General features: G+C 40.6%; 2 protein-coding genes across 3 annotated transcripts in view; both read left to right on the top strand.

Annotated features, from left to right (window-relative positions):
• Positions 1-1,636: 1,636 nt before the first annotated feature.
• Positions 1,637-10,520, top strand: LOC112234410 (peptidyl-prolyl cis-trans isomerase FKBP8). 2 transcript variants are annotated; one of them, XM_024402552.2, is made up of 9 exons: positions 1,637-1,766; positions 3,787-4,045; positions 4,132-4,301; positions 4,508-4,596; positions 5,390-5,610; positions 5,702-5,874; positions 5,965-6,042; positions 9,205-9,345; positions 9,497-10,520. In XM_024402552.2, the coding sequence occupies exons 2-9, from the start codon at positions 3,799-3,801 to the stop codon at positions 9,581-9,583; spliced, it is 1,206 nt and encodes a 401-aa protein (XP_024258320.1). In that variant the 5' UTR covers positions 1,637-1,766; positions 3,787-3,798; the 3' UTR covers positions 9,584-10,520. The 2 variants fall into 2 exon arrangements, with proteins under 2 accessions (XP_024258320.1, XP_024258393.1); XM_024402625.2 differs by having other exon boundaries at positions 1,642-1,766; positions 3,799-4,045.
• Positions 10,521-11,281: 761 nt separating this feature from the next.
• The window catches only part of LOC112234332 (RNA polymerase II elongation factor ELL), a 42,771-nt gene continuing 28,904 nt past the window's right edge, over positions 11,282-25,148 (top strand). Inside the window, exon 1 of the mRNA XM_042305312.1 lies at positions 11,282-11,477. Coding sequence (XP_042161246.1) covers positions 11,343-11,477 — 135 coding nt within the window. The 5' untranslated portion in view covers positions 11,282-11,342. The remainder of the gene's footprint in view (positions 11,478-25,148) is intronic.

The raw sequence follows: 25,148 nt of genomic DNA, 5'->3' as shown, positions 1-25,148 counted from the left end.
TTGGAAGTATCTTTGGGGTCATTGTCCATTTGGAAGACCCATTTGCGACCAAGCTTTAACTTGTGTTAAATGTCTTGAGATGTTGCTTCAATATATCCACTATTTTTCTTTCTCATGATGCCATCTATTTTGTGAACTGCACCAGTTCCTCCTGCAGCAAAGCACCCCCACAACATGATGCTGCCACCCCCGTGCTACACGTTTGGGATGGTGTTCTTCGGCTTGCAAGCCTCCCCCTTTTTCCTCCAAACATAACGATGGTCATTATGGCCAAACAGTTCTATTTTTATTTAATCAGACCAGAGGATATTTCTCCAAAAAGTATGATCTTTGTCCCCATGTGCAGTTGCATACCGTAGTCTGGCTTTTTTATGGCGGTTTTTGCGCAGTGGTTTCTTCCTTGCTGAGCGGCCTTTCAGGTTATGTCGATATAGGACTCTTTTTACTGTGGATCTAGAAACCTTTGTACCGGTTTCCTCCAGCATCTTCACAAGGTCCTTTGCTGTTGTTCTGGGATTGATTTGCACTTTTCGCACCAAACTCCGTTCATCTCTAGGAGACGGAACGCTTCTCCTTCCTGAGCGGTATGACGGCTGCATGGTCCCATGGTGTTTATACTTGCGTACTATTGTTTGTACAGATGAACTTGGTACCTTCAGGTGTTTGAAAATTGCTCCCAATGATGAACCAAACTTGTGGAGGTCTACAAATTGTTTTCTGAGGTCTTGGCTGATTTCTTTTGATTTTCCCATGATGTCAAGCAAAGAGGCATGGAGTTTGAAGGTAGGCCTTGAAATACATCCACAGGTACGCCTCCAATTGACTCATTTTCTGGAATATTCCAAGCTGTTTAAAGGTACAGTCATTGTATGTAAACTTCTGACCAACTTGAATTGTAATACAGTGAATTATAAGTAAATAATCTGTCTGTAAACAATTGTTGGAAAAATTACTTGTCATGCACAAAGTAGATGTCCCAACTGACTTCACAAAACTATAGTTTGTTCACAAGAAATTTGTGGAGTGGTTGAAAAAGGAGTTTTAATGACTACAACCTAAGTGTATGTAAACTTCTGACTTCAACTGCACGTTTGAACCAACGATTTATATATACACTAGATGACTATAGGGGGCGCTGTGTTGAAGTCACTGTGCTTCCATCTTTATCACTCCGCCACGACGTAAAAATATTTTGGAAGCCATAGAAATATGTCTATTAATGTCGACATTCGTTTTTGCCACGATTATTCTTTTAAATTATGTGAGTTTAACATAAACATTTAAAAAATATATAAAAATATATAAAACAAATTCTTTAAAGTATCATTTTTTAGAGATGACTAATGTAATGTCCCCACTATAACAACAAAAATGCTTAAATACATGTATTTTAGTCCTTGAAACAGTTAATTGAAATACTGTAGAATTCCATTCATTCCTATGGAGGACTATTCCTACTGGGGAGTGCCAATATGGCTTACTGGCTGCTTCAAACACTCTCAAGGGCCAATACATGTCTTTAGCAATCCAGGGTGTGTATACATTATTGGTTTGAACAGTCAGGTCATTTGTTTGACTGTCATTGGGATCTACCAATCGTGTGATTGATTAAATATTATAAGCCAATAGAAATAGAGGAAAGATGTCAGGCCCAAGGTGAACAGGAAGAGCCTGCTGAATTTACTGAAGGATCAAGCGAAGCTATCATCACAAACGCTTCTTCGATCAAACGTTCAGTCTATTTACCAAGCATATAATATTTTAAGGTAACGTGTAATTTAATTGATTCCTTGTTGTCATTTTGTTCTTCATGTTCATTTGAACGAAGCTACAGTTAAGTCAATTGGTATAAGATAACGAAACTGGCTAGCTAAATACTGTAGCTAAAGTAGTCTCTCAACAAGAAACTTCTCAAAGTTCTCGAAACATCCACTGAAATCCTGTACATTCTTATCACCAAAATTATTTAAAAAATGTGAACAGTTATCTAAGTAATATGGCTAGCAAGCGGTAGTAGTTACCAATAGCTAATGCACAGTCCTAGTTAGCTACATTGCTTGCTAGCTAACGCACTAATTACCTAGCTAGCTATCTGTTTTCTGACGTTTCTCTAAATCAAATCATTTCAGACATGGATTGCAACGCATTGTGCTTTACAGGAAAACGATTATTTTAAAAAATGAAAATAAAAGCTGAAATATTTACTACACTACAGACATAAGATAAAACAAACTGAACAACTGAAAAGCAAAGCTAAAAATATGTTTTAAGATCACTTAAATATGTCCACAGTTTTGGCCCCCCTCATGTTCTATGGCAGGCTATTCCAGAGGCTGGGGGCATAGTAACTAAAGGCTGCCTCCCCATGCCTCTTGGTCCTAGGCTTTGTGATAGTAAGAGGGCCAGTGCCAGAGGACCTGAGGGACCAACTGGGTGCATAACTTAATCATGTCTAACTTGTATTTGGGTGCACAGTTGTCGATTGATTTAAAACCAATAGAATAATCTTTAGAGTATTTCTAAAGCTCACAGGCAGCCAGTGCAGAGACCTTTAAAACCGGTGTAGTGTGTGCTCTCCATCTGGTCTTGGTCAGTTCCCATGTTGCAGCATTCTGTATGTTTTGCAGTTGACCAATAAAAGCATGGATGAGTCTCTCTAACACCCTAAAAGAGAAACGGCTGCATCTTGGCAATGTACCTCATGTAGTAAAAAGCTATTTTGTTCACATTCCTAACCTGTGTTTTGAAATTTAGTTCAGGATCTAAAATAACACCAAGGTTTTTTTTTTACCTGGTGTTTAATCTTTATTGCCCATGAATTAAAATGTGTGGCTAGATCCTCTCTCTGCTTTGGCTCCAACAATAAGTGCCTCGGGTTTGTCTTGATTTAGCTGGAGGAACTGAGCCAGCCAATTATTTAAATCACTAATAATTTATCCGTGGAGCTAAAATCCTCTGGTGACACAGAAATAAAAATGTTATCATCTGCGTAGCATTGAAAATCAATGCTGTGCTTTCTGATAACGCTGCCAAGGGGTAATATATATAGATATATATCTCTCTGTCTGTGTGTGTGAACAGTACCGGACCCAAAATCGAACTTTGTGGAAAGCCACGTGATATGTATTTTCTTGAGTTATGTTCACCAAGGGTGACAACACACTCTACTGGTTAAATAAGACTTAAACCAATTTAGAACTGGACAGGAGAGACCAACCCACCTCTCCAGTCTGTCCAGAAGGACATCATGGTCAGTGTCGAATGCATCACTTAAATCCAAGGACCGAGAGCTGTTTGGCGTCTATGTTGGCTCTAAGATCATTTGCCACTTTAACCAAGGGTGTCTCTGTGCTGTGGTGGGCACAAAAAAAACAGATTTGAATTTTGCAAAAATACAGTTGGCAGTTAATTCATTTAGCTGTTTAAACACCAATTTTTCCAGACTTTTGCTTAAGAATGGAAGGTTGGCGATTGGCTGAAGAGTCTAGATGACTTTTCTTCAGAAGGCGTTTCACCATAGCAGTTTTTAGTGCAGTGGGAGTGAACGTCAATGCGCCATGAACGCCATGCGTCTTCACTGTCGTGGTATCTAGCTAACGATACCAGACCCAGAATCATGGATGAATCTGGCCAAACCACAACAACCCATTCTTTCCAAACAAGCTGCATGGTATGATGCCAGAGAGTGTGTATAGCCAATAACACCCCTTAATTAGCAGCACAATTTATGCTGCTAACCAAATTACCCCTGTTTATTCTCATCTGTATTTCTAAATCGCATTGAAGGCATTTCAACAGATGACTGACAAAGAGGAGGTGACGGGTGCAGGGGATAACCCAGAGATGGTTCTCTTAGGGAAGAAGTCAGGGAAAGCCTCGCTGCTGGACAGTGGGGAAGACTTTGAGATGCTGGATGATGACATTGATGACAACCCTCCTCCTTTGGAAGATGCTGGGGGTGGGAAGAAGACTAAAACAGAGGAGCCTGCAGAGGATCAAAACACTGGCACTTTAGCTCCACTAGATGAATGGATGGATATGCTAGGTAACAAAATTACCTTTTCTATTTTTAGGTCAAAGAGAAAGGAACATCACTGGGTGACCGTCATATTCTCACGTATCTATTTGCAGGTAATGGCCAGTTAAAGAAGAAAGTCCTACAGGCAGGGCATGGGCCAGACAGCAGGCCCACAAAAGGCCAGAATGTCAAGATTCACCTGAAGACTTCACTGGCTGATGGGACTCTTATAGAAGAGCAACCTGAGCTCTCTTTCACTCTGGGAGATGGTGATGTCATCCAGGTACATTCAGTATTCACTTAAAATACTCAGTATTTTATGTGAAGGCAAATCCGATCTGATTGCATACAAGGTAGTGATGTTAGTCGATCACAGAAGTGTAAATGGATGGAATGTGTATTTCAAGTTCAGTGTCGCGTTTATATTCACCAGCAATGCATCCAAACCAAGATGGTGAGAAGTGCTTTAAGTCTGTTGTGCTCTTGCAGGCTCTGGATCTCACAGTGCAGCTCATGGAAATGAGGGAGAAGGCCCTTGTCCAAGCCAATGCTAAATATGCATATGGTGCCTTGGGGAGGTATGGAAGATTTCTTAATCTTGCTGGTTCTTTGTGGTTTCACTGGCATGTCTTGTTACCCAAACAATCCATCTATTCTGAGATTGCAATTTCCTATAAAGATAACTCTGAAATTCTCACTATGCTTCATGAAGTCATAGTAGATATCATGAACTTGTGCCTGATATGGTTCTTTGTAGCTGCACCTTTTAATGGGAGCAAAGCTAAACACCTCAGCCCTCTTCCATTCTCAGAAAGAGCAGTGAGTGAAATGGTGCATACCACCCTGCATCCCACTGCTGGCTTGCTTCTGAAGCTCAGCGGGTTGGTCCTGGATGGGAGACCAGATGCTGCTGGAAGTGGTGTTGGAGGGCCAGTAGGAGGCACCCTTTCCTCTGGTCTAAAAATTATCCCAATGCCCCAGGGCAGTGATTGGGGAAATTGCCCTGTGTAGGGTGCCGTCTTTCGGGTGGGATGTTAAACGGGTGTCCTGAATCTCTGTGGTCACTAGAGATCCCATGGCACTTATCGTAAGAGTAGGGGTGTTAACCCTGGTGTCCTGGCTAAATTCCCAATCTGGTCCTCATACCATCACTGTTCCCATAATCATCCGCAGCTTCCAATTGGCTCATTCATCCCCCCCTCCTCGCCCCTGTAACTATTCCCCAGGTCGTTGCTGTAAATGATAATGTGTTCTCAGTCAACTTACCTGGTAAAATAAATGTAAAAATATCTAGAGCGCAGTGCCTATAGTACACGTCCTGACTTTGCTCTCTGATTCTGTGCTCCGTGCCCTGGCCTTCACCGCTGGCAGTCTTGCCCCTGATGTGCCTCCCAATGCGGAGTTGGCCCTGGAGGTCCAGCTGCTTGATGCCACTGAGGCCCCCGACCTTGAGCTCCTGTCCCCCCAGGAGAGGATCGCCCTGGCTGGGCAGAAGAGGGAGAGGGGAAATGTCTACTACCAGAGAGCGGACTATGCCTTCGCTGTTAACTCTTATGGCATCGCCCTGCAGGTCACGGAGTCCAGCTCTAAAGGTGACAGAGATATGTGTTTTTTGCAAAATAACTGTTTTTGGATGGGGCTGGGCTCCCTGTAGCTTACTGTTGCTGTGTGTGTCTGTTTCAGTGGACATTAGCCCGGAGGAAGAGGAGGAACTGATGGACGTGAAGGTGAAGTGTCTAAACAACATGGCAGCTGCCCAGCTCAAGTTGGATCACTATGAAGCAGCACTACGGTCCTGCGTTTCAGTACTGGCCCACCAGCCAGACAACATAAAAGCCCTATTCCGCAAAGGCAAGGTAGGTCTCACACAACTGACCAGTTGTGTAATTGTGAATATGACTGTCCGTCTCTGAAAGTATCACCATGGACTACATCTGTGTCTCTAGGTATTGGCCTTGCAAGGGGAATATGCTGAAGCTATAAAGATTTTGAAGAGGGCCCTGAAGTTGGAACCAAGTAACAAGGTATTGCACTCCACCTTCACAAAAACATTATTTAGAAAGATGGAGAACGTAAACAAATTCTCAGGACCACAATTTGTTGCAGTTGTCACTTACATCCACCAGGTGGTACCACATTCTCTAATATTGATGACAAGGGAAACCAGGTGGACTGCATACTCATTTTGGTGGATCTGAGTTTGTTGTTGTCTCTGTAAATAGGTTGGTTCCTCTGTTCCCAGGTGATATCTAAGGCATTGCTTAGACATGAGGCTCAGTGAACGGGGCAATCTGACAGAGCGCACTACAGAGTGTGGTCTTCTTGGACCAGCTGCATGTTAATACTTACCACTCGTGTCCAACCCTCCCCACTCCTGCCGACTGTCATTTTTTTTTTTCAGTCCTGCACACCAACCTGTGAAATCGTGCTTTTGCTGAATGTCTTTTATAAATGTCCCATACAGTGTTTTGTTTCTCGGGCTCTAATGTAGTGCACAGTTGTGTTTTGTGGGTGGTTAAGTATTTTCAGTGGTTCATGGGGCTCCCGAGTGGCACAGCGGTCTAAAGCACTGCATCTCAGCGCTTGAGGCGTCACTACAGACACCCTGGTTCAAATCCAGGCTGTATCACAACCGGCTGTGATTGGGAGTCCCATAGGGCGGCACTCAATTGGCCCAGCGTTGTTCGGGTTTGGCTGATGTAGGCCATCATTGTAAATAAGAATTTGTTCTTAACTGACTTGCCTAGTTAAACTCTTATTATTATTTTTAAATCTTCCATTAGCACTAGGCATGCTCTTGCCATCTGAACTGGGATGCAGAGTGCACCACTGACGAGTTGGTTGTATACTCTCTAACGTGTAGCTACCCGGGCATGTTTGTGGTGATGTTTTCACTGACGTGTTTTAAGATTAGGAGCAATAAACCATTACAGATATAATTTCAAGGGTCTAGATTAAAAGCTTGCAGATTTAGATGAAAAAATGTTGGTCCACTCCCTACTTATTTTTTTATGGATGTTATTGTTTTGTCTGAATACATACATTAAAGTAAACGCAATTAGCTTTTATCTTCTCAAATAACTTTTTTTGTGAAATGGGGAAAGATGACAAGAACGGCAGCAGTTATGTCATTTCTGTCTTCAAACATTACTGGTGTGTACAGTCGTGGCCAAATTTGATAATGACACAAATATACATTTTCACCAAAGTCTGACTCAGTTTGTATGATGGCAATTTGCATATACTCCAGAATGTTATGAAGAGTGATCAGATTAATTGCAAAGTCCCTCTGCCATGCAAATGAACTGAATCCCAAAAAACATTTCTACTGCATTTCAGCCCTGCCTCAAAGACCAGCTGACATCATGTCAGTGACTCTATAATTAACACAGGTGTGAGTGTTGACTAGGACAAGGCTGGAGATCACTCTGTTTTTCAAACTCAATCAGCATGACAGACTGGAAGCTTCAAAAGGAGGGTTGTGCTTGGAATCATTGTTCTTTCTCTGTCAACCATGGTTTCCTGCAAGGAAACGTGCCATCATTGCTTTGCACAAAAAGGGCTTCACAGGCAAGGATATTGCTGCCAGTAAGGTTGCACCGAAATCAACCATTTATTGGATCATCAAAAACTTCAAGGAGAGCGGTTCAATTGTTGTGAAGAAGCCTTCGGGGTGCCCAAGAAAGTCCAGCAAGTGCCAGGACCATCTCCTAAAGTTGATTCAGCTGCAGGATCGGGGTACCACCAGTACAGAGCTTGCTCAGGAGTGGCAGCAGGCAGGTGTGAGTGCATCTGCACGCACAGTGAGGCAAAGACTTTTGAAGGATGGCCTGGTGTCAAGAAGGGCAGCAAAAAAGCCACTTCTCTCCAGGAAAAACATCAGGGACAGACTGATCTTCTGCAAAAGGTACGGGGATTGGACTGCTGAGGACTGGGATAAAGTAATTTTCTCTGAATCCCCTTTCTGATTGTTTGGGGCATCCGGATAAAAGCTTGTCCGGAGAAGACAAGGTGAGCGCTACCATCAGTCCTTTGTCATGCCAACAGAAAAGCATCCTGAGACCATTCATGTGTGGGGTTGCTTCTCAGCCAAGGGATTGGGCTCACTCACAATTTTGCCTTTGAACACAGCCATGAATGGTACCAACACATCCTCCGAGAGCAACTTTTCCCAACCATCCAGGAACAGTTTGACGAACAATGCCTTTTTCAGCATGATGGAGCACCTTGCCATAAGTTTGTCAGAATTGGCTTGGGGAACAAAACATCAATATTTTGGATCCATGGCTAGGAAACTCCCCAGACCTTAATCCCATTGAGAACTTGTGGTCAATCCTCAAGAGGCGGGTGGACAAAAAAAAAAAAAAACACATTCTGACAAACTCCAAGCATTGACTATGCAAGAATGGGCTGCCATCAGTCAGGAATGTGGCCCAGAAGCGCCATCAGTCAGGAATGTGGCCCAGAAGCTAATTGACAGCATGCCAGGGAGGATTGCAGAGGTCTTGAAAAAGAAGGGTCAACACTGCAAATATTGACTCTTTGCATCAACTTCATGTAATTGTCAATAAGAGTCTTTGACACTTATGTAATGCTTGTATTTATACTTCAGTATTCTATAGTAACATCTGACATATCTAAAGACACTGAGGCAGCAGACTTTGTTAAAATTAATATTTGTGTCATTCTCAAAACATTTGGCTACGACTGTACATGATCAAAAGTATTGCAACATGCAGAAGCCAATGGTGTCCTGTAGAAATGTAATACTGTCAAGCACCCATTTAGTCTTAGCAGCAGTGGGAGAGGAGACGAAGAGCAGCCACTTACCCAAAGTCTCTACCGTCCTCTGTCCACAACACAGTGCCAGTAAGTGGCTCCTCAGAGGCTGTATAAGACATTTTGACCAATGCTGTGAAAATGTCTTAAATTGCCAACTTACCAACCCTTCAGAGGAATGAGTCAGAGACTTGATATAGAGTCATGTTTTTTTTTTTTATTAGCAAGCAAATTAAATTCACAGTAGCATCAAGGGCCAATCAAGCCATCTGCAGTTACCAGAACACCTGACGATTATGGTGCACAAACCATTGGGAAAGTGTTATGAGTGAATGTGTATGATATACATGTGAGTGGGGAGTAGTACGCCTGCAGATTATTCTCACACTTTCTGTCTCCTGGGGTAGACCATCCATGCAGAACTCTCCAAGCTGGTGAAGAAGCACTCGGAGCAGAAAGGTGCAGAGCAGGCCATGTACAAGAAGATGCTAGGCAACCCAGCCAGCGGCAGCAGCGGCATGCAGAAACACCAGGCCAGGTCGTCATGGGTAAGACCATCCTCTCAAGATGCTTCACCTGCTCATGTCAACAAACTGATGCTGACATTAACACTATTTGATGTAAAATCAGCTGGGGATCAGAAATTGATTTATTCCAGGTGTCAACAGAAAGCCTTACATTCTTGTATGTTGTCCACAGGTTGTCAGCTGGAAATGGCTCTTCGGTGCCACTGCAGTAGCCATTGGAGGTGTCGCCTTGTCAGTTGTCATAGCTGCCAGAAATTAGATGAGAGAAATACTTTTCTGGTGATTGCCTGCTCCATGCAAAGTGGGACCCACATAAAGCAACTGGACATCTGGCAGTGCCTTTTGGAACTAAACAAACAAAAAAAGGGGCTAAATGGGTCTTATGTCACCTCTTTAGTGTGGCTGTCCATAGGTTTGTCACTATTCTGTTACTCCTTGGGAGAATGATAATTATATGTGACAAATGCCATACAATCATTATTTGTATATGAAATGTTCTAAATTTTCAAATGTATGTATGTCCATTTGACAGACACTAATTGTTAATTGCTGCCAATGTCTTGAGCTCCTTGTAGTGATTCTAAATATGAATTGATTGAGCACTCAAATTATAATTCTAGGAATGATCTGTCAATTATCTAAAATTAGCTGATGTGGTCATGTGTGTTTTATTTTTTTAAGTGTACAATTCTGTAAAAAAAAAAAATGTTAAAGGTATTCTGCTCTTGTTCGTTTATTGGGATGGTGCCAATGTTAGGGGGTGTGTATGGGATTAATCTAGGTGTATTCTCTGGCCCTGTGATCCACACTCAGACTGTCTTGGTCAATAAACTGTCACATTCCTTTAAAACCCATGCTTTAATATATAATTTGTTATTTATAAAGTAAATGGAGTGTGCCTCACTTGATGATTCTGAGACCAAACTTTGAAGGGTGTACATTCTAATACCAATTTTAGGTTTGGTCACTGCTTGTTTTGTAGTTTTTGTTTTAGACAACTTAAATGTGAAATGTTTCTATTTTGAGGTGTATTTTTCTATCATTTTGTTGTCACATGAGAAATCGTTTTTTTTTTCTACAATAGACCATATGTAAAAAGAGTTAAATGTTGCAGATATTTGTTGCTTTTGAATTTCTCACATTCTCGCACTTGTTGCTTTTGTATTTATTTCAATAAAAGTTTGTCAACTCTTTTACTATGAGCCAAATTACCTTTAGTATTGCAACAACCCTAGGTTTATAAGCATGGATATCGATGCTGTTTCATTTGATTCTAGAAGGTTGATAATACTGTAATCTAGAAGTTGTCTTGTCATCCATACAACTGTCAAGCTATCTTTGACAGGTTGGGAGTACTTTTTCACCTGTTATTACAGTGCATAGACTCCATGCCTACACAATTGGGTCAATTTGAAAGCTCGCCACTGTTACTCTCCTAGTAAATGGATTGACAGCACTATAGAAGGTAGAGACCACTGTACTGTGTTTTTTTGTGTCCTTGATTTTATTTATTTTGTATTGTTTGACACTCCTCTCCTTTCAACTAACTGTATCTGTCTGAAGACCGATAGTCATTTACTTAGTGTTTCCTCTCATGTTCCATTTCTTTGGTACCAATGTGTTAGACTGGACATTCCCAACTCATGGATTCAGTGAGACGTTGACGTAGTCCAGTGACCTGTTTCCTTCTTCCTTCCTACGCACATCTCTGATATGCTTTCCATTGGTAACCAGTGGTCAGACATGTCTCATGTTTTAATGATTCATATTTTCTCCTCAGTGCTTCATTATATTGAAGTAAAGAAACAGTTTATGATAAATCGTCCCGATCAAATTTAACTTGTCGCGCATAAATGTTATGTTTATATATATTATGTAGCATGTTTCAATGTATGATTAACTTATGACTTCATCACGCCGTGTACGTAACATGTATATTCATTAGAAAGCTGTGGGAGTTTTTCTGCGTTTACGACAGAGTGCTGCTCGTGCGCGAGCGTGGAGGCAATGGTAGCAAGATGGCGGCGTTGAAGGAGGAGCAGTGCTACGGACTGTCCTGTGGACGAGTGAGCAATGGCAGTAATGTCTCCGTCTTTCACGTAAAACTCACTGACAGCGCCTTGAGGGCATTTGAAGGTTACCAGAGTAGCAAGGTAATTGAACAACTCAAGTAAATGTAACTACATATTAGGTATATTTTGCTCGTTGGCTGACATAGCTAGCTGGTTAGCAACTGGCTACTTCGCTGCCATGCCAGCAAGCTTCATTAGCTCGATAGCCATCGTTACTTATTTATTTAGCTAGCTACACGAGTTAGATGCATGTTTATTACTACACACAAACGAATCATTTTAGGATTACCGTTAAGCTACCTTTTTAAATGAACCCAGTGTTAAACGAGGCTTGTAGCTTCCAGTGTGTGTGTTTTTCAATATAAAACTCAAAAGCCAATCAGCCTTTAAAGATTTGCTAGCTAACGTAACAAGTGCGCTAGCTATGTTGGCAGGCAAAGTAAGAATTCCGCAAGGGTTCAGGTTGTTAGCTAGTTATGTGTCTAGTTTTTCCATTACCACCATTAATTGGAACGATCAAAACGGTCAACTTGATTCGCCAACTAGCAAACATTTACATAACGTTGCAAACTAAGGTACTGTAACTAACGTTCGCTTGCCAGCCAATTAGTTAAGTTGGCTAGCTTTGATGTTAAACCTTTGATTTAGGGTCAGTAATGAAGCTAGGGGCGTATCACAACCAACTAGCTAAAACGCATAATTAGCCATGTAGTGATGTTGAACAGCGATCGATGACATTTGGCAAAGTTTAGTAGCAAACGTGAGGCTAGGTAAGTTTGCTGAGCTGACGCTAAACTCAGGCGAGCAATGTCGTTTGTTCAACGTTATCTAGCTAACTAGCCATGTATGAATTGCAGTCAACAAGTGAAGTGCAATAAAACCCTTGCGTTACGTTGCTTTGCTTATATTACTTCTGGCAGTCGTGAAAAGTGAGACATCTTGGAGGCTAGCCACCAGTAGCCCAAATTACCATATCGAGCTTGCTGTATTTTTTTTGTCAGTTTAACCTCCCACTTACAGCATTTCCCTGACTTTTTTCATTTTTTTGCCAGCTGGTAAATAATGTTCTTGTGATGATATTAAGTCATGGACTTTGAGTTGTTTTGAATTGCTAACGAGATATATATGGTTCCCATCGGGGGCTATTAATGCTGGCCATCTATATTTTATCTATATTTTATTCTATATATTTTATTTTTTATTTTATTTCACCTGTATTTAACCAGGTAGGCTAGTTGAGAACAAGTTCTCATTTGCAACTGCGACCTGGCCAAGATAAAGCGTAGCAATTCGACACATACGACACATACAACAGAGTTACACATGGAATAAACAAAACATACATACATTTGCCTGAGAAAGTCTGGCAGGCCAGGAAACCAACTACAAGGTTTGTGTTCATGCACATCTAGCTACAGTCTAACACCCAGTAGTATGGCAAGTAGTTTTATGATTCTTGTCTTTAAATTGATTAAGTTAGGGAAGAGGAAGTGGCCAACATAGCCAGTGTGCTTTGAAACCGTTTGGAGAAGGAAAAAAACATGATGTACCTAGCTTGATAGCAATGCAGCGTCCTTGATGTAGCTAATAAGAACATAGATGGTATCCTGCTGTGCTTTTCTTTGAAAAATATGGCCTATTAGTATTAAAACATTTTATTTGTAACATGTGCTAATCTTGCTCCAAATATGTGGTAATCATGCTGTTCATGCACATTTTTGCCCTCTAAAGAAACATTGATTTAAAGACTACATTGTTAGTTACAGTTGATGTTGGATACACAAATATTGTACATTCAAGGGTTTGAAATTACAGGAGTCTGTGTATGGGATTTGTGCTTGAGAAATGTATTTTTTGATGCCTAGTCATTGGAGAACTGGCCAATTCTGTTGAATGAAAGCTGCAGTCGTTCAGCTGGAGGGATAGTACCGTAGCTTTTCTCTTTTATTTCCCTACCCCAGCTTGGCTCTGATTTCAGAGGATGCAGACATTATGCAGCTTTGTAGTTGATGAATAGAGGCACTTTTTTATGCCTTTCATCCCCAGGCTCCATTGTCCACTGTACTGTTGTCTAATTGCCAATTTGTGGGAATCTGGCTTTTTTTTGTGTCTGTGCTTTTTTTGTGTGTCTGTGCTTAGTTAAAGATACAGCCTCTTATTTTTTAACTCTGCATGGTAGGGAAGGTGTCGTAAGCAAGCATTTCACGGTAAAGCCTACACCAGTTGTGTTCAACACATGTAACAAACATTTGATACTTAGTACTAGGGCTGGGAATTGCCAGGGACCTCACAATAGGATATTAATACTACACTTAGGTGCCCATAAGTATTGTGGTTCTCACAATTTTGTATGTATTGTGATTGACATCAGTAACGACCCCCTCCCCCAATCACTACTTAGTATGATATTTTCATATTGGAGTATCTGCTGATTGAGGTGTTGAAATGTATCCCACTTTAAGCCTTTTTACAGTTGATATGCAAGTCCTCCTGTACAGACATGCCTGAGTAAGCACTTAAACTGTGTCATTGTATACCTCGTCCTATATTCACTGGTGTTTAAGAATAAACCCTTAGTCACAGTTTGGTCTAGCTAGACATCTTTTCCTGTTAGAGGGAGCCATTGATTCCCTTTTGACGACCCCCCCTTATGGAACACTGTGGTTTGGAAGCTGAAGCTGGGAGAGGTGAGAGGTCAATCTTGCATCATTTAGGGGTGTTGTCCCTCAGCCGCAGCCCTGTAGACGACTGGCCACAGAGACAAAAACACAATAAGAGCCATCTTGAAAAAGCCCATAAACTGCAAAGAAGGGAGGGAAGTTAAGATGACAAGCAATGCCTTGTGCTCCAGTTTTGATATCTATGCCCAGGATAAACGGCTGTGAAGTGATTTCCCAAGGTCTGACTGGTCCCTTTTTCTCTGTCTGGGGAGTTCCATGTCTATTCCAAACACACAGTAGAATTACTTAAATATTTTGTGGTTTTGTAGATTAAATAGTTAAGTACTGCCTCTGGCCCTATATTGACCAGGAGGAAGTCGATAACACATTTAGGGTGTTCACCCATAAAATGATTAATTCAAGGTTTATAACAAATGCAGAATTGCTTCAGAAAAATAATCCAAACTCCATGTCTTTGCCATATATGGTTCAAAAGTTACCGATTTACTCAGAGAATTTAGCATGTTTAGAGTGAATGGAATGTCATCATGGGCATGATCAAAAAGTGGTCACTGCTCAATAGAACTCTGTGGCGCTGTTTCGTTGCAGAACTGCAATAACTTTGGTTGTCAGCAGACATTCAAACTAGTGGCTACAGGTTCGTGAGTGAAAACATGGGCTTTTTCTAAATGAAATCTGCTGAATATAAAACTAAATGGGGACTTAATATATATTTAACAGACTGAATTTCAATATCTGACCCTGGACATTGTCTATTTCTGAGTCTTGCCCTTTAAATCGCCATAGAAACGGCCTCTCAATGTAGATTGATCGCCAATATAGCCAATGAAAGACAAGGATCTGGAAATGAAAATGACGACGTATTGAGTTAATTTTGATTGGTTCAACCCACAGAAGCACCTACAAATGGTACCACCTGCCAACGCCAAATATGGAGGAGATGCAACCAAGATCAGCATGGTCAAAACAAGCAACTGTCACAGAAAATTAACGCTCTTATTTAATCAACACTGTCAAGTACATTAAGGTTACAATATTGTAGAGAACGATCTAATTAATTCTGGCAAAGAACTACGTTTTGACATTTCTTAGCACCCCCTTGAATTGCTCTGTTTTTCTCTACATTCTAGAGCAGTGAGTGAACCCCCTAACATATGGCATATAAAAAGTTTTGTTTTAACACCATGTCCTTTTTCACCATCCAGTGATTCATTCATTCTTTGTCTAGGTCAAGTCCTACTCAGAGAATGGTATTATAATATACAGCCTTTAGAGCATTGTGCTTTTTAAGTGCATTGTGCAACATTCCTCAGGTAGCATGGCAGACAGACTGTTATCCTTGTCTGACGTGAGCAGTGCCAATGTCAACCCGTTGCTCTGTTGGCACATCTGATCAGAAGGACAGAGTGAACTGGAGCTCCATCCTGGGGATTCTCAGCCTGGAGACTGACACACATGAGGAAATAATGTGCCTTCAGTTGAAAATTATATATATATATATATATATATATATATATATTGTTATATATATATATAAAGATTGATATATATATATATCAATCTTTGGGCTGGACCCTAGGCAACCTGAAAAAGGAAGAGAAAAAAACTCCAGAAATTATTATAAATACAATTGGAAATTACATTTTCGTGATGTAAAAATGCTTTGTGTAAACTTAAACCTCTTAAACTAGAAAGTATGTGTAAATGACAATGGACCTATAATATCTTTGAGAACTAAAAATTACTAAAGTAAAAACTAGACAGGGAGAATTGAAAATTCCAAAAACACTGACTTAAACAGTATTCATTTGATTGTTTGAGCAAAAGCACACCGCATTAGCTATGGCAAAATTCATAGGATGTCAGGAAACTAGCTTTAAAACTATACAATTTTATCTCAGCTCCTTGGCAGAGTATGTAGAATCTTAGAAAATTGTCTTTAAAAATTAACAAAATTCTTTACACAGCCATAAATGGGTCCTGTAAAATGTAGATGTGCTGATCGCGCCACCTGCCAGGCCCACCACCTAAACCCCTTTTTGATCCAGAAAATAATTAATGTTGTGCAAAGTGTTGTAACACAACCATTTTCTTATGAGGAATCAGTAATTCTCTGGCCTAGATTTCCCCTATTGTCAGACTAGCCTGTTGTAAAGAATTGAATACTGGTCCAAGACCTTTTCAGAACATCCTATTACTGTTCTGTTGATAGGCAGTGTTTATTTAACTGGCTGCCTGTTTCTGTTTAAGTATATTTTGCTGCCAGATGCCTCAAGTTACTTCAGCAGTTACCTTTTTTATAGAAAAGCAGTCATTGTATCAAATCATGCCAGAACCTTTAAGATGGCACCTAAAATTGGCAGCTAAAATGGCTCCTAAAATGTGCTATTTCAGCTAAATGGATTTAAAGAGTTGAACTTGGTGTCCCTCTGTGGTATGATTGACACTAATGTTTTGGCCCAATGCCTTTTGGTGTCAGTGGGTTAGGTAATGGCCAGGTTATTCTTGGATTCTGTGCAGGCAGTGAATTTTTACATTACATTCCTTACACAGTACATCAACCCTCAGGCCCCTGGTATGTGTAGAGAATTTAGCTCAATGTATAATACAAGGGTGAACAGAAGTGTTTCTAATTTCAAATTCGTTTTTCATTAAAGCTTAGCCAAAACTTTTACACATTAAGTTACTCAGAATACAACATGAACATTTGTTTCTCACAAGTGATCCAGTCTTCCTAGTAGGCTTCCAGAGATATTTGATATAAGTTCCTTCACAAACTAGCCTCGTCTTTGTGGAGCATTTCCGTCTAGGCTAAAGCCTTTTAGTTTGCTGACGGGCACAAGGAGTGACATTAGTGCTCTGTGCTAATTTTTTTTCACCTTGACACCAGAGACAAGGAACTGTTTGAGCTTAAATGAGAGCTGTCCTCTATCCCACTTAGTATGCGCTTTTGTTACCTCTCCTGGTGAAAGCCTTCAATTCTGTCACTGGCAATGTGTCTTTATAAGAATGGAATACACAATTTCCACCCAATTGCTCAATCATCCCATGAAGTAAGACTAAATTAAATGTATATTTTTACATCTTGTTGCTGTTTTTACAACAAAAATTCCCACGCTTTGGATGAAACCAAATTTGTAACTGTATCCCATATATTGTGTTATCTGAAACTCAAATGTAATTTGCTTAATTGACAAAGAACGCACATTGGAAGTTTTTGTTTCATGTGCTCTGTGATGCTTCAAGGTAGGTTTAAGTAACAGCGACTGGTTTTGTGCAGGTCTCCAGTGCGTACGTACAAAATATACCCTAAAACATGTGCGCCAATTTTCACGCAAAAGTTGACGTGAGAATGTGCTTCACATTAACTCTAGACCATGTGTATGCACCGTTTCTATTGGTTGAAGTATATCATTGCAAGTAGCTTAGTATTTTGAGAAAATGGGGGATATGACCACACGCTTATTCATAACAAAAAACAGGGAAATATAATAAGATGCAAACATTTGCTGTTAGTGAGAAGCGCTAAGATTTTGGGGCATTTTTGCATTCTAAAATAGTTAGAAATGGGCATCTATTTAATTTCCATGATCATTTCAGAATAAATTCCTCATCTTTTCTGACTGATTGTTTCATACTCCTGAAGTAACATATAGGCCTACAAAGTGCCATCTCTCTCTTAATTGGGTCCACTTTACACTAAATATAAACAATTTTAAGTATTTTGATCTATCTGATCCTGAGCACAGTTTAGAGGTAGAACAGACTATATACCTTTTCCATTTGTGTTTTAGGCTACTGTATGTGTCTCTGAATAGCCTACTGTCATTTCTAATATCGCAAGTAAACAATGTTTTATGAATAAACATAATACATATTTTCATAACATTACACTAATTTCTCACTGCTTTTTCTTGTCATTAATGGGTTCATATTCCCGATGACAGTTTAACTTCTTGCGTCGAGCCATCCCGGATCCGGGATTGTGAATACAGCCTCAAGCTCATTACCATAACGCAACGTTAACTATTGATGAAAATCACAAATGAAATGAAATTAATATGCTAGCTCTCAAGCTTAGCCTTTTGTTAACAACACTGTCATCTCAGATTTTCAAAATATGCTTCTCAACCATAGCAAAACAAGCATTTGTGTAACAGCTAGCGCAGCTAGCGTAGCATTTAGCATAGTATTTAGCGTTAGCATCAGCAGGCAACATTTTCACAAAAAACAGAATCATTCAAATAAAATCATTTACCTTTGAAGAACTTCAGATGTTTTCAATGAGGAGACTCTCAGTTAGATAGCAAATGCTCAGTTTTTCCTGAAAGATTATTTGTTTAGGAGAAATTGCTCCGTTTGGTGCGTCACGTTTGGCTACCAAAAAAAAACGAAAATTCAGTCTTCCCAAATTAACTCCATAATATCGACTGAAACATGGTAAACGTTGTTTAGAATCAATCCTCAAGGTGTTTTTCACATATCTCTTCATGATATATCGTTCGTTGAAAGCCTCCTCTCTCCTCTCAATCACTGGATGACTGAGTGCAGCTTGTAGGTTACGCACCAATTTAGACAAAGGACACTGGGCGGACCCCTGGTAAATGTAGTCTCTTATGGCCAATCTTCCAATGATATGCCTACAAATACGTCACAATGCTGCAGACACCTTGGAGAAACGATAGAAAGGGCAGGCTCATTCCCGGCGCATTCACAGCCATATAAGGAGACAATGGAAAACAGAGCTTCAAAAATTCTGCCCATTTCCTGGTTGAAGTTTCATCTTGGTTTCGCCTGTAGCATGAGTTCTGTGGCACTCGCAGATAATATCTTTGCAGTTTTGGAAACCTTAGTGTTTTCTTTCCAAAGCTGCCAATTATATGCATAGTCGAGCATCTTTTCGTGACAAAATATTGCGCTTAAAACGGGCATGTTTTTTTATCCATAAATTAAAAGAGCGCCCCCTATATCCAAGAAGTTAACTTGCAAGAAATTACCATACTCATCTCTCATTTAATTGAGTCTGTAGTATGCTATTACACTGAACAAAAATATAAATTTGAAATTGTAGAGAGTTTACTGAGTTTCAGTTTTATATAAGGATATCAGTCAATTTAAATACATTAATTAGGCCCTAATCTATGGGTTTCACATGAATGGGAGGACGGATACTTACAAAAAAATAAAGGTTTGTTCGTGGATCAGAAAACCAGTCTGTCTGGTGTGACCACCATTTGCCTCATGCAGCGCATCACCTTTGCATGGAGTTGATCAGGCTGTTGATTGTGGCCTGTGGAATGTTGTCTTGCTCATCTTCAATGCTGTGAGAAGTTGCTGGATACAGGCGGGAACTGGAATATGCTGTCATGCATGTAGATCCAGAGCATCCCAAACATGTTCAATGGGTGACATGTCTGGTGAGTATGCAGGCCATGGAAGAACTGGGACATTTTCAGCTTCCAGGAATTGTGTACAGATCCTTGCGACATGGGGCCGTGCATTATCATGCTGAAACATGAGGTGATGGCGCCAGATGAATGGCATGACAATGGTCCTTAGGATCTCATCACGGTATTTCTGTACATTCAAATTGCTGTTGATAAAATGCAATTGTGTTCGTTGTCCGAAGCTTATGCCTGCCCATACCATAACCCCACTGCCACCATGGGGCACTCTGTTCATAACGTTGACATCAGCAAACTGCTCACCTGCACAATGTCATACACGCTGTCTGCCATCTGCCCAGTACAGTTGAAACCAGGATTCATCTGTGAAGAGCACACTTCTCCAGCGTACCAGTGGCCATAGAAGGTGAATATTTTCGAACCACGGTCAGGTCCCGGTGAGGACAACGGGCATGCAGATTATCTTGGTTTCTGACAGTTTGGTCAGAAATTCTTGGGTTGTGCAAACCCACAGTTTCACCAGCTGTCCAGGTGGCTGGTCTCAGACAATCCCGTAGGCGAAGAAGCCGGATGTGGAAGTCCTGGGCTGGCGTGGTTACATGTGGTCTGCGGTTGTGAGGCCGGTTGGCTGTATTGCCACATTCTCTAAAACAACGTTGGAGACGGCTTATGGTAGAGAAATTAACATTTGCTTCTCTGGCAACAGCTATGGTGGACATTCCTACAGTCAGCATGCCAAATGCACACTCCCTCAACTTGAGGCATCTGTGGCATTGTTGTGACAATTGCACATTTTAGTGGCCTTTTATTGTCCCCAGCACAAGGTGCACCTGTATAATGAACATGCTGTTTAATCAGCTTCTTGATATTCCACACCCGTCAGGTGGGTGGATTATCTTGGCAAAGGAGAAATGCTCACTAACATGGATGTAAACAAATTTGTGCACAAAATTTCAGAGAATTAAGCTTTTTGTGTGTTGAACAAGTATTTTGCGCTATGCATCCAAAAGGGAGCACGGTTTATAGTATACAGTAGAATTTAACAGATGAACCACTAAGTAGGCCTACTGTAATTTTACTTTTTTTTTTGAGTAGATGTGCTAGAAAATGTGGGCAGTGCAGCATATTTAGAAAAAGTAATCGCAAAACGTTAGTGAATTGAAATGATCACAATTTGCAATACATTGTTCTTTCAGAAACAGTCAAATACAGCAAATGTCACTGTATAAGTTTAAAACATTCTCTCAACACCTCCAGAGATATTTAATCAAGTTATTCCTTGGTATTTCCTTAAAATATCCTTTGCCTAATTCCAATTCTTCCAAAGTATACAGCATATAAGGGCATTTTTCAGGCTGAGTTTTAATGCTCGTTCACGCACACAATTTCAGGATGGGTCTGATTTATAATGGGAAATATGTGTATATATGGCGTGCAGCAATTTTATATATCTATTTTTGTACGTGCGCAGTCTTTTCTAAAATTGCTCAGATATTTAGTGTAAAATGTACGCAGCGGTTATATTTGAGGACCCTGGTGCCATGGATATTTATGTAATGCTGACTCCCCAGTTTGAACAGAACGAATGGGGCACTAGCTAGCGAGATCATAACCACAGCCAAATATGACTCCAAAATGTCATGGATGGTGTGGCCCTCAGTCCCGTGGGCTAGTCACACTGGATGGTCTGGTATCACTGTGTACAGAGCTGACCTGCATTCTTGCTAGGTCTCATGTGTCTAGTCATTGCGCTGTGAATTTCCCAGTAGTCAAGTGTTGGGAGCTGCCCCAGATGATGTCCTGTCCTGCTGAGTGCTGATCCGGTGCCATCACTGTGTGTGGAAATGAGCGGTTGGTGGATCTTAGCACCATGTCCCAGGCCCTCGGCCAACGTGGGGAGCTGCTCCGTTCCACTGGCCCCCTCATAGAGGAGTCCTGGAAAGTTCAGGGTTATCCTCATAACAGCGTCTGTTCTTACACTCGTGTCACAGGTTTAGTTAATGTCACATATTTGTATGGTCATTTGATTTGACATGCGCTGATATTTCAAGTTTGAGTTGGCTGGTGCTTTGTCACATGCTGAATAGTTTTCCCTCGCTCCTACCTACAACTGGAACTCCCAACTGTTGTGTTTTGGTGTCATTGGGTGATTTCTCAAAGTTATTTAAAGAATATGTAGATTACATCAAGTTCCAATTTAAGATGAGTGTAGAAGCTTTATAGAAATTCTCACCTTCACGTTGCAACTTTTTATTTATGGAATTTTTGATCAATTCCTCTGCAGACAGCTGTTGTAAACTACTTGAGTGTGTTTAGTGTTACACAGATCTTCCCAATGATTGGAACTTTGGTGCTACGCCACTGATATTTCTAAAACACATTTCCATGTGGAGACAGCCTCTTATGCAGTCAATCATAATTTTAGCTGTTTTAATGTTGTTCAATACATTTAGCAGTTATATAACTTGATTTCTGTTTAAAAACAATACATTTTTATTTCAAAGATCTGTGCCAATATGGACTCCTTTGACGTGATTTCAAGCCAACGCAATGATTGATTTTTGTGAGCATTGATGCTACATTCAATTTAAAACTTGAAACGGAGAGGTGAGGGAAGTCTCATCACTGCACTGTTGAGATTATGCACTGTTGAGATTATCTACAGGCATGTTGATTTGTTACAAAATGCACAGTGAAAATTTGCCACCTGCAGTGTTTTAGGACTAGGTCTCCTAATGACCCTGTGACATTTTAGTCCTTGGATAGTCTGGTTACCGACAGGTCCTGTGGATGGGGATTAGAACTCACTATTCTATTGCAGGACTCTAATCCAACTAGAGGCCTAACTTTAAAAGGGGAAAGCACTGGTGAAAACATTGTGCTGTGCCTTTTACTTTGGCACGGTCTGTGCATGTAATCTGCTTTATCTCTTTGCATGCAGATCAGCTGACACTTTGCCAACTAATCTGCACGTCAAGAACTTCCCAGTGTCCAAATCACCCATTAAATCGCCAACAACAGTTGAATGTTGAAGGATCACCATCCCTCAATTTAGGGCTGGGTGATTATAGCCTAAAAATCATATGTACATTTTTTTCCTTTAAATTAATGGATTTATGATATCTGTATACTCTATGCTTTGTTGTACAATCAAAGGTAAAAATGCACTGCTTTTCAGTCAGGAATAATCTTAATTCAGGTCCTGTGAAATTATACCTAGGCTAAATATACAGTACAATGCTTTCAGAAAATATTCACACCCCTTGACGTTTTCCACATGTTATGTTGCAGCCTCAATTTAAAACATATTGAATTGAGATGTTGTCAATGGCCTCCACACAATAACCCATAATGTCACAGTGGAATTATGTTTTTATTTTTTTTACAAATTTATAAAAAATGAAAAGCTGTCTAGAGTTTAAGTATTAAACCCCTTTATGCAAGCCTAAATAAGTTCAGAAGTAAACATTTGTTCGTCACAGGTTGTGCAACAAGTGTTTTAACATTTTGTTTTTGAATAGCTACCGCATCCCTGTTCCCCACATACAATTACCCGTAAGGTCCATAATTCGAGCAGTGAATTGCAAACAAATTCCAGGGAGGTTTTTCAATGCCACGCAAAGATGGGCACCTATTGGTAGATGGGTAAAATTAAGATTTGTATGTCCCTTTCAGCATGTTGATATTTTTTGCACTTTGGATGGTGTATCAATACACCCAAAGACACAGGCATCCTTCCTAACTCAGTTGCTGGAGAGGAAGAAAAACACAGGCCAACGGGGACTTTAAAACAGTATATATATATATATATAATTTAATGTTTAGCCAATTTGGATCTATTTGCTAGCTAACAAGGCAGAAGTTTAATTATTATGTACACACCCTTCTGTCCGTCTCCAACTTTTTTTGAACAGCATGCTAGCCTGTCCACTTTGTTCAGATGTTGAAATCAAGTGGCCTACCTTATTTCTCAGAATGGGAACGAGTTGCCAATTCCTTTTATGTAATTGTGTTTTATGCTTATTGCACATTTAAAAAACAGACTAGACAGTAAAACAGTTCAAATGTTGCTTGCGGGGATGTGGCTGTGCGAAAAACTGAGCATTCATTTTCCAGAATTAACTGTTAATTGATAATCCTGTTTTGGTAGTGTCTGCATGCAACTTGAGCAGTTGAGACATAAAAAGAGTATTGTTAGCCTTTCTATGCTCTATTACAGTAAAATAAAGTCTGTTTCTGTGTCCATACGAACAATTCTGTTGGACCAAACCTCCAACGCAAATAGCGTCTTGAAACCACTTGTCAGAGAGGAAGAAGTGATCTCTCATCTTTGTTTTAAATGATGGGGACGGGCTTGGTGGGTGTGTGTGTCTCGCCAAAATGTGTCCAAAATAAGCCCAATGCGTTTCTATGGGCTTATTTTAGACATAAGCTTGCTGCCTGCCTTCCCACCTTTGGGAAAACAACTCCCATTGTTAGGGCGGAGACATTATATACAGATCACTAGGGAAAATGGAAAGGTGCACAGAGGGAGCGAAGGAGACAAGACCAAAAAGACAAGAGAACATGTCATAAACACTCTGTGTGTGTGTATATAAACTTGATTCTTGCGATACAGGCATTTGGAATCGCGCAGAAGCATATATTTGAATGAGTCTAAATAATTATATTTATCGCCCAGCCCTACCCCAACTCTCTGTTCTAGCTTCATCTTCGTCATGCCAAGGTATGCCCCAGAATAATCTTGGGCTTAGACTCGTTGAGGTTTCTCTTATTTGCCTGACACCGGCTGGTGGCCGTTCTCCAGTTTTGTGAACATCCATGGCCCGTTCAGGAGCCACACGCTGTCCTACGGTTAGCTCTGTGGAACATTCTTGGCTCCAGTCCCAGAGAATAGTGACATATCAGCAGCCCATTCAAATGAACAGGCTGAGTGTTGCACTATGTCAGTGGGGGGGAGCTAAATTCGGTACTCTGTTTTACATTGCAGTGGTGGGCTTGATGGAACGTGCAGGCTCCATTGAATGGCTGGCTGGTTCAGATTGAGCACAGGTCTGGGTAAAACTAGATCTCAGGAAATGGTCTCTCTACAGACTGGTTGCCTCCCGCAATGCACCAATATTCCAGCTTACACGTCTGTAGAAGTTCTGGCGTCAGTTGGAAATGAGAGGCGTGTCACCTGTGACTTTATTGCTGTATTCGCTTGTTACCCTAGCTAAACATGAGCACAGTTCCCGCCTTTATTTTAAGCCCTGCATACCCGAACTCATGGTTTAAAAATTGTTCCCCTTTCCAAATGTCCTAGAGAATCTGACATCCTCCCCAGACCTAGTGCTCAGGTTCCTAGGTCTGGGCTTTTAGACTAGCCAGTAAAGGCCAGGGTTGTACTGGGAAAAGATCTCTATTCTGTTGGTCTGAAATTTGACATGCATGTCTCAATGACTATGGGATTCGAAATTACTTGTGAAATTCTCATGTTGCATCACGTATGCCACTCCAAATCGTCCAGTCACAATTGGTTTTGATACATTGTGCATTGTGTTTTTTATGCCCAATTGCATTCATCATAAAAAGCGAGTTCAGTCAGTTAGCACCTTACTAACATAGGGCCTGTTTCAGACTTAGGAAATGTATTCCTTTTACATGTTTTGATTTGAGTACAACCA

The sequence above is a fragment of the Oncorhynchus tshawytscha genome, linkage group LG01 (genome assembly GCF_018296145.1).
Source record: "Oncorhynchus tshawytscha isolate Ot180627B linkage group LG01, Otsh_v2.0, whole genome shotgun sequence".
NCBI classification, from domain to species: domain Eukaryota; kingdom Metazoa; phylum Chordata; class Actinopteri; order Salmoniformes; family Salmonidae; genus Oncorhynchus; species Oncorhynchus tshawytscha.
The sequence above is the reverse complement of the archived record's forward strand: the minus strand, read 5'-3'. Positions and strand labels throughout refer to the sequence as shown.

Excerpts from the sequence above, each read along its gene's own strand:
- LOC112234410 (XM_024402552.2), top strand. The coding sequence starts at position 3,799 with ATGACTGACAAAGAGGAGGTGACGGGTGCAGGGGATAACCCAGAGATG. Across the intron at positions 4,046-4,131 it reads TGAATGGATGGATATGCTAG|GTAATGGCCAGTTAAAGAAG; the intron begins GTAACAAAATTA and ends ATCTATTTGCAG. Across the intron at positions 9,346-9,496 it reads ACCAGGCCAGGTCGTCATGG|GTTGTCAGCTGGAAATGGCT; the intron begins GTAAGACCATCC and ends TGTTGTCCACAG.